General features: G+C 36.3%; 1 protein-coding gene across 1 annotated transcript; it reads right to left on the bottom strand.

Moving 5' to 3' along the window:
- Positions 1–4,269: 4,269 nt before the first annotated feature.
- Positions 4,270–7,706, bottom strand: LOC131702002 (G2/M phase-specific E3 ubiquitin-protein ligase-like). Its single transcript, XM_059003284.1, has 3 exons — positions 7,411–7,706; positions 6,365–6,521; positions 4,270–4,552 (listed from the first exon to the last, which is right to left on the bottom strand). The coding sequence occupies exons 1-3, from the start codon at positions 7,610–7,612 to the stop codon at positions 4,519–4,521; spliced, it is 393 nt and encodes a 130-aa protein (XP_058859267.1). The 5' UTR covers positions 7,613–7,706; the 3' UTR covers positions 4,270–4,518.
- Between the last annotated feature and the right edge of the window lie 2,163 nt (positions 7,707–9,869).

Below are 9,869 nucleotides of genomic sequence, written 5' to 3'. Positions count from 1 at the left end.
ATTCCTGGGCTGGATTTTATTATGACCAATAAAACAAATACCTAAGATAGCAGTAGGCAGGCCAAAGGTAGTATGGTTATGTTTGTGGACGCAGTAATAATTAGGAAAAATTTAACTAAACAGTTTGCTGGCGCACATATTCTCTGCTCATGTTTGAAAGTTGAATAAAACATATAGTTAACAAAAAATAGGAAACACCAACATACAACTGAATTTGAACTGAACCTATGTCAATATTAAAAGTACATCCCCAAAACATTTGCTTTACTTTACTACTAAGTTTAGTTTTACTGACTTAATTCAGTAGTATGTAGCAGCTTTCTAGTGATGTTTTAGTTTACTTCATGTATGAATGTTTAACACTTTTGTAATGGTACTTCTTGTTTTATATATTCAGTTTCCTTCTTTAAAAATTTTAGATTTGGAGCCCGAGATTGTGGATTCCCATTGGATGTACAGGAGCTGCAACAGCTGTCAGAAAATTATGGCACAGTCAACATTTGCGGAGATGAGGCAATTTACTTTTATTTGAATAATGTTATTCAACAGTGCAGACTTCCTCAGGCAGAAAATGTAGAAGCAGCTCTGGAAAATTACATACAGCTAAAAGAAATGTCTGGCATGTAAAAAAATAATACAGATTAAAGAGAGAAACAAAAAAGAAACTATTTGCCCTTAAAAAAAGGCAAATGTAAACTACTTGCCTTTAAAACAAATGTAATTCTGACATTTTTCAGCCACAAAAATAGAAAATTAACAAATATAGCTGAAAACAGCAATACCCCTAGGCCAAGTATTCCACCATACAAATTAAACATTGCTGAAATCCAATTGGCTTGTGCCGGCCACGTTTTTTTTTATACAACTTCTCTTTAACAAACTTGAGACCATTTCCCCAAGTTTAAGACTGCTAAGTTTAATTTAAATCTGCATTTGAATAGTTTAAAATATTACAGCTAACAATTCTAGTTTTGGGTCATTCCATGCCAACTCAACCAGTGCTGTTGCCTGTCCATCTCAGATTTTCCTAGAAAAGTTCGCCTGGGGGTTTCCGACAGGCAGAGTTCAGAAATGATAACCATTATTTTTTTTTAAATTTCCCCATTCAACCTGTGACCTTGCAAAGGTCAACCTAAAGTGTGAAAGGGACCTTGACCAGAAAAATCACCCTGGGCGCAATTTAGATGCTACCATCATGTGTAGCACCTTGTTCTACTCGTATTGAATAGGGCTTTTGAGAAAAAAATCCTAGGAGCACCCTACTCATTCTGTCAAATTGCCAGACTAGGGGTAACTGACAAGTTTTATTCGAACTTCAGCCTAACCCTTTACCCTGTAGAGGATGTGAGTCCTAAAATGTAAGTATGCTGCAAGACCCTTAGGTCTTCCAAATTCTGTGAAAATCTTTTGGTTTCAAGTCCCACCACTGGTCATTAAACCCCCTTGAAATTTGAATTTTTGCTATTTGTACTAAGTTTAGGCCATAATAACTTGCGTTGGGGACTCCAAATAATCACCCAAAGATATGTTTGGATAGATGTTGATGAGATTTACAAGAATCAAGCAAAATATTTTGGCATCCAGGGATTTTGGATTTTTGAAGTTGCACTTGTCATGCATTTGAGCATTGTTTATGTCCACACTGATGAGGCTAAAGTACCTCATAGTCTCTATCCAAACTGGCTATTTCTTCAACTTTGCATTCTCTGAGGATTGATCGAGATGAAAAAGTAACAACGTGTGCTTCCACTGGCACTAGCTTGGAGCTGAGGGGTTATGAACTTGCATATTGGACTTCGTTGTTACGATGACACATTTGAAACTACCAAAACCTTACTTGGTTGGATTTAAAAAAACAAAAAGTGATAGTAAAGTTTTTTTTTATAAGTCGTGGTGCCTACCTAGGGGGAATTGATTGACTGACCAACCATTTGTGAAAAAGCCATTTGCTGCATTCTCATGCTAGCCAATCAGTCAATTTCAGGCACAACTGAAAGTCTTTGGTTTAAGAGGTCTTCGATGACAGACAGGCGTATTTTAAAGGTGCTGTAAACAGGGAAGATTTTTTTAATTTTTTTTTTTTATAAAAGACAAATAGTTAATTAAGTTTTTTAAATCCACCTAAGTAAGGTTTTGGTAGTTTCAAATGTGTCATTGTAATAACGAAGTCCAGTATGCAAGTTCATAACCCCTCAGTTCCCCGGATACCAAAATATTTTGCTCGATGCTTGTAGATCTCATTAATATCTATCCAAACATATCTTTGAGTGATTTTTTGGAGTTCCCCACGCAAGTTATTATTGTCGCACTAGCTACATGAATGCAGCATAAGTAATTTGCTGCCTGCTGCTCTTAATTGAGTATCAGAATACCTGGCCAGGTTAAGTTAATTCTCTATTAAATTGCTAAATAAGTAATTTTGTCCTCGTTTCTAAAGTGGGCTTTTCAGATTCATAAGGTAACTTAGTTGAAGCTATATCAATTTACTGTCAGTTTTTGGTAAGGGGTTTATCTCTGCACTGGTCTCTCTTGTTTTAACTGAATTATCTTTTCCTAAATTTCCACATGAAAGTTCTAATTAGAGTCAGGTGTTGCTAATTGCCTTGGCAAAGGGCTTTTTGAGCTTGATTTATCATTGTCTAAGTATCTTAATTGGGAACCCTTTAAATATGGCTATTACTTCCTGGGCAGGGGGTGGTTCCTTTTCTGGGTGATTCTTTTTCGGGTGTAGTTTTGTGTGGATGCAGAGTGTTTGGAGGAAAGAGCAGGGTTTTTTGAAGAAGGTTACTGTCTATAAAAGAGAGATCGGGAAGCAATGATCGATTGGTTGTTAGAAACAGTATATTTTTTTCTAATCTGCCATTTTCCAGTTGGAAAGTAACCAGTTATCAAATCTCCTGCCCAATGGAAACTATCTACATCATTCAAATTGTTTATTTTTTGTCCTAAGAGCAACAACAGTGACTAATCCATTTATTATCCAAATCATCACTTTTTGTCTCCTTACCTGGTTGGAAACTCCAAGCTCGACAGGACCCAGGAAGAACTGGGTGAGATCCCCTGATGGGGAGGAATCTTATTTTTCCGCTGCTGGATTATCTGTTTGGTTCTAACTGTTTGGGATTATTATCATTTTGTTTATTTATTGGGGTTTAACGAGCACCTCGCATAGAAGTCTCATTTTGTTTATTTATCGGGGTTTAACGAGCACCTCGCATAGAAGTCTCATTTTGTTTATTTATCGGGGTTTAACGAGCACCTCGCATAGAAGTCTCATTTAGTTTTTTGTTCTTTTTTGTTTTGTGTTTAAACTTTACTGGCTCAACCTGCATTCCCAATATGGACTTGATATAACAGCTTGGGACTTTTAAAGTATTGCTTGTGGTTGTTTCTTGGACATTTTTTTTTTTTTTTCTATAAGGACTGCCTGATGGACTCTGTGATAAACGCTTTAATCAACATGGGCATGTTAGGCTGTACATTTACTAAATGCTTGATCTGTTCTATGATTAGTATTAATGTGGTCTCTGCTGATCATTTGTGAATGGTCCAAATGCTGACTGATTAAAACTCATGTACATCAAATGTTTGATACCTCTGTTGAAAGGTATAATATTCCACACATATTCAATAACATCTGCTATGTGAATTCTGGTGCTGTCTTCTGATTTAATTTTCTTAATATTTTCTATGTGTTGTAAACAATCCTGCCTTACCCAGCAATTTTTCTTGGTTCTGTCACGCAATCCTACTACTTTGGAGAGTTTATATTGTTCAGGGTAGTTTACTTGTAATTCCGTCACAAAATACTAGTTTTTTGGATGTTGCTTAAGGATTGGGTTTGTTACATTATGGCCTAAACTTAGTACAAATAGCAAAAATTCAAATTTCAAGGGGGTTTAATGACCAGTGGTGGGACATGAAACCAAAAGATTTTCACAGAATTTGGAAGACCTAATGGTCTTGCAGCATACTTACATTTTAGGACTCACATCCTCTACAGGGTAAAGGGTTAGGCTGAAGTTCGAATAAAACTTGTCAGTTACCCCTAGTCTGGCAATTTGACAGAATGAGTAGGGTGCTCCTAGGATTTTTCTCAAAAGCCATTTTTCACTTTAGGTTGACCTTTTATAAGGTCACAGGTCGAAGGGGAAATTAAAAAAAAAAAAAAAAAAAAAAAATCATTTCTGAACTCGGCTTGTCAGAAAACCCACAGGTGAATTTTTCTAGGAAAATCTGAGACGGACGGGCAACGAAATGTCTCTCTTCTGGTTGAGTTGGCGTGGAATAACTCTTTTATAATAATTCTAGACTCTGCCAAACCCTGGGGAATTTAATATTCCAAAGTCCATGTTCTTCTGAAAAGTATAGTAATCTGTAGTAATTGGTAGGTGAATAATATTGCCACAAGTGTTAGCAATGGGATATGGTGACCCATTATGAAGACACTCTACTGATGGACGCGGATGGAAACCAGAAGGTGGAATGGAGGACAGGCCGGTAGCAAACTGGAGAATATCACGCAGTGATGGTCCTTCCGGCGACAAATTTTCTGTAGAAAAAAAAATTAAAACTTACAACACAATAAACCTCCATAATCAATTTACTCATCGGTATCATTATTACTAGGCCTATGATTTTAATAGCAGGGCATATCATTTTAAAGGGTGATGTACTGTCTTCAAGTTGACATTTCAGACCAAATCAAACCTTTGGCCCACCCATTAATCACAAATTACAAACCCCATACTGATGACAGCTTTTTGCTTGTCAGAGGGTTCTTGTTTGACCCATGAGGGCATCTGCTATCAATACTGGGTTTGCAATTTGTGATTAAGAGGCGAGTAAAAGTTTTGATTTGGTTCAGACCTACGTATGCTTTTTCAGCACTTTTGACATTCTGAAAAAAAAAAAACTTTTATGGATTTCAGTAACATACAAAGTTCAGTAATACCTGTATTTCTCTCCAAATGTTAAATCTATACATTGTTAGAAAATAACTGTTAAAGTTAGTTGGTCATTCTGTATCAGAAACATTCAGTAACTTTGCCACTGTCTAGTTTTTGAGAGAATAGGTAATGTACTGGACCACAAAAGCAGGTTTTATGTGCAAACTAATTTAAAAATAAAAGGTGATAATGGATGATCAAACAGACATTTAATGCTCTCATTTGGACATCAAGAGGTTTATTTGCAAAACAGAAACTTTTAACACCCTTTTTCTTCCTATAAATTCTGACCTTCGGCATCTATGGTGTAATCAATCCAGCAACCAATAATTCTGCGTTCTACTGCACTTTTGTTGCTACCCTTGTCACTGAACTGCACTGCAAATATATCTTCAAATGCCTGTGCGGTAACTCTCTTTTGAGCAAAGCAGAACTGATTCAGAAAAACCTCAGGGTGCTGTTTCATTGCCTCTAGAACAGGGGTGCACAACTCTGGCCCTCGAGATCCATTCCAGTCCTGGTCTTTACTCCAATCGGGTCCTAAATTGGTTAATTGCCTCTTAACAGCTTCAATTAACTATTTTAGAACCTGCCTGGAATGAAAACATGGACTGGAATGGATCTCGAGGGCCAGAGCTGTGCACCCCTGCTCTAGAACATTAAGGGTTTTTAACCCTTCCATAAATCTATGAAACCAAAAAAAAAACCAGATGTCACAGTCAATTTCATACTTTGGTAAAAGTATTATAGATGCACACTACTACATTAGAGTCTCAAACTCAGTGGTTCCCAAACCTGTCCTGCTGGTTTTTCTTCCAAACCAAGTTCTCAACTACTTAATTAAACACCCAGTTGAACTAACAAGTTGCTTAATTAGACCTTTTCAATTGTTTAGTTTATTAAATTAAGTAATTGAGAGCACCTCAGTTGGAACAAAAACCAGGAGGGCAGGGGGGGCTCCAGGACAGGTTTGGGAACCACTGGTCTAACTAGTTGATTAATTTGTAGTCCCTTCAAATGGTCACCATAATGTCTCTGATGTACTGTTGTCAACTGCAAAAGTGTGAATAACACTGGGTAATCACATTCTATTCATGCTGAGTGAAATCATTTATTTTTCTGGTCAACTATGGCCTGGACCAAATCAAAACTTTAACCTACCCACTAATCGCAAATTACAAACCTGATACTTTGTTTGTGAGGTTATTCCTTCTACACCAGAAGGAAACCAACATTAATGCTGGCTTTGTAATTTGCGATTAGCAGGTGGGTCAAAGTTTTAATTTGGCCCAGGCCCATATGCGTACCCTGTTAAAATCTCAAAATAAATGTAAGTCAATTACTATTTTTATTTTTGCTCATGATAAAAGATTGCATTATTTTCAAACCGGACAATAAAATCTTAGAATACTTACCGCTCGATGCCAAATGCATTTCTTTTAATTATATACCACTTAAGAAAGTCTTCAACTAGTTTCTCCTTGTCGTCCAATTCTTTAATGACTGTCTTGCAGCCAGCCAGATGAAAAACAATTATTCTTCCAGACATGAAGTATTCGTCATTCTTCTCACCTTAACATAAATAATAGTTGCAAGCATTACACTAAACTGTAGCATTTTTGTCAACCAAATGAAATTTATAATTAAAGTTCGGGAGGAGGGTCAGACACCAATCTCTGCATCACCAAATTGAATCATTCCATTTACACATTAGCTAATTTAAATTGTTAGCACTATAAATACCCTCTTCACTTATCTCTCAGTTGCGTTTTGATTTCATCGTAACCCACCACCTCCCCATCTCCACCTTTCTTAATAACAGGTTTTTATGTTTTATCAAATGGGGGTCTCAGCCTCGTCCAGTTGGCCAGGCAGCGAACCCTCAAACCAAGTTAGGTTTGATGCCAAATGAATGTGTATATACAGCATACTTTTCTGTTAAATCGCATACTCCGCATTCTCTACAATAAATATTTGTACTAAAACATTTTGTGATTGGTGTTTGTCCCGAACTACTGAAACTATGTTGGTAAATTGACAAAATATATGTAGTGTAATATGATTATATATATAGATATAGATATAGATAGATATAGATATATAGAGATATATATATATATATAGATATAGATATAGATATAGATTAATATATATATATATATATATATATATATATATATATATATATATATATATATATATATATATATATATTAGTCAGAGATTTCACGAATAGGGCAGCAATTTCAACAATCGGTCTATTTATACCAATTGCAAATTGTCTATACAGTCACTACTGTTATTCATTTTTAATTTGTAGTTTTACCATTGTACTTCAATCTTGAAGACAAGTGTAAAGCTAAAAAATATAAGCCTTTTAAAATGAAACCTTTTTACAGTAATTTTGTAGATGTTAAACCAAAAAAAAAAATATTTTTTAAAGAAGGAAAAAAAACATTACCAGTTGCATCATATTTAAGAAACCTTTGTGTTTCTGGTCCTTCAAATATGGGATGTTTATGCAAGTGATCCATTAGAAGACCAAGGAACTCCCGTTTTGGTCCTCCTGTATCAATTCCTTCTTCAGTGACTCCTATGTCATCCGTAAATTTCACCATAATGGAATTCTGGGGTTCATAGTTACTTCTACGGAAACCCTGCATTGCTCCATCCCAGACATCAGCTCTATTAATTATAAAGCGACTGCAGGCTGCATTATTGACTTGAAGAAATAAATCTTCTATGATGTTACTTATTGTAATATGGCTTTCTTGAGCTCCAAGAATAGAGAAACAAAATAAGTAATTTCCAAATATTGCATAGCCTAATATTTTGTACAGTGCCTTGCGAAAGTATTCGGCCCCCTTGAACTTTGCAACCTTTTGCCACATTTCAGGCTTCAAACATAAAGATATGAAACTGTAATTTTTTGTGAAGAATCAACAACAAGTGGGACACAATCTTGAAGTGGAACGAAATTTATTGGATATTTCAAACTTTTTTAACAAATAAAAAACTGAAAAATTGGGCGTGCAAAATTATTCAGCCCCCTTAAGTTAATACTTTGTAGCGCCACCTTTTGCTGCGATTACAGCTGTAAGTCGCTTGGGGTATGTCTCTATCAGTTTTGCACATCGAGAGACAGATTCTCGATTGGATTCAGGTCTGGACTTTGACTTGGCCATTCTAACACCTGGATATGTTTATTTGTGAACCATTCCATTGTAGATTTTGCTTTATGTTTTGGATCATTGTCCTGTTGGAAGACAAATCTCCGTCCCAGTCTCAGGTCTTTTGCAGACTCCATCAGGTTTTCTTCCAGAATGGTCCTGTATTTGGCTCCATCCATCTTCCCATCAATTTTAACCATCTTCCCTGTCCCTGCTGAAGAAAAGCAGGCCCAAACCATGATGCTGCCACCACCATGTTTGACAGTGGAGATGGTGTGTTCAGGGTGATGAGCTGTGTTGCTTTTACGCCAAACATAACGTTTTGCATTGTTGCCAAAAAGTTCGATTTTGGTTTCATCTGACCAGAGCACCTTCTTCCACATGTTTGGTGTGTCTCCCAGGTGGCTTGTGGCAAACTGTAAACGACACTTTTTATGGATATCTTTAAGAAATGGCTTTCTTCTTGCCACTCTTCCATAAAGGCCAGATTTGTGCAGTATACGACTGATTGTTGTCCTATGGACAGAGTCTCCCACCTCAGCTGTAGATCTCTGCAGTTCATCCAGAGTGATCATGGGCCTCTTGGCTGCATCTCTGATCAGTCTTCTCCTTGTATGAGCTGAAAGTTTAGAGGGACGGCCAGGTCTTGGTAGATTTGCAGTGGTCTGATACTCCTTCCATTTCAATATTATCGCTTGCACAGTGCTCCTTGGGATGTTTAAAGCTTGGGAAATCTTTTTGTATCCAAATCCGGCTTTAAACTTCTCCACAACAGTATCTCGGACCTGCCTGGTGTGTTCCTTGTTCTTCATGATGCTCTCTGCGCTTTAAACGGACCTCTGAGACTATCACAGTGCAGGTGCATTTATACAGAGACTTGATTACACACAGGTGGATTCTATTTATCATCATTAGTCATTTAGGTCAACATTGGATCATTCAGAGATCCTCACTGAACTTCTGGAGAGAGTTTGCTGCACTGAAAGTAAAGGGGCTGAATAATTTTGCACGCCCAATTTTTCCGTTTTTTATTTGTTAAAAAAGTTTGAAATATCCAATAAATTTCGTTCCACTTCATGATTGTGTCCCACTTGTTGTTGATTCTTCACAAAAAATTACAGTTTCATATCTTTATGTTTTGAAGCCTGAAATGTGGCAAAAGGTCGCAAAGTTCAAGGGGGCCGAATACTTTCGCAAGGCACTGTATATCCAATGAAAAAAATGAATATTAAAGAAATGGTTGGCATGTAGTGTTAACAATATTTTTTTATATATATTACTGTTGTAAATCATGAAAGTAATAGGCTAACCAAAGAAAAAAACCTACTTACCTATCACCTATCACAGTTTCTTCTGTGTCTTCAACACTGCTGTCATCACTGAGAGGGATTGGTGCAAATACCTCAGTGTAGTTCCTGAAAGGAGACAAATAATACAAATCTGAAAACAACTTCTGCAATGGTATCTTGGTAATAAAGCTAACCAAGAGGTTAATTGTTTAACTATACAAGTTTTATAATTCCAAATGTTTTCCCACCTTTGTTCAGGACTAATTAGTCAGAACTTCAATGTCAAGCATAACTAACAACTAAAAAAATATAAAAAAGTACAATTCTGTTTATTCTGTATTAAAAACCAACATTTGGGCTGTATTATGATTAATCCAAATGAAAATCTTGAAATAAACACACATAATAAATTCAAGAAAAGGCAAGGTGGGGAATGAAACAACCTACATTTTTTTAACTGT

This window comes from Acipenser ruthenus, chromosome 28 (genome assembly GCF_902713425.1).
Source record: "Acipenser ruthenus chromosome 28, fAciRut3.2 maternal haplotype, whole genome shotgun sequence".
In the NCBI taxonomy this organism is placed as follows: Eukaryota; Metazoa; Chordata; class Actinopteri; order Acipenseriformes; family Acipenseridae; genus Acipenser; species Acipenser ruthenus.
Note: the sequence above shows the minus strand (reverse complement) of the source record. Positions and strands in the feature narration are given on the sequence as shown.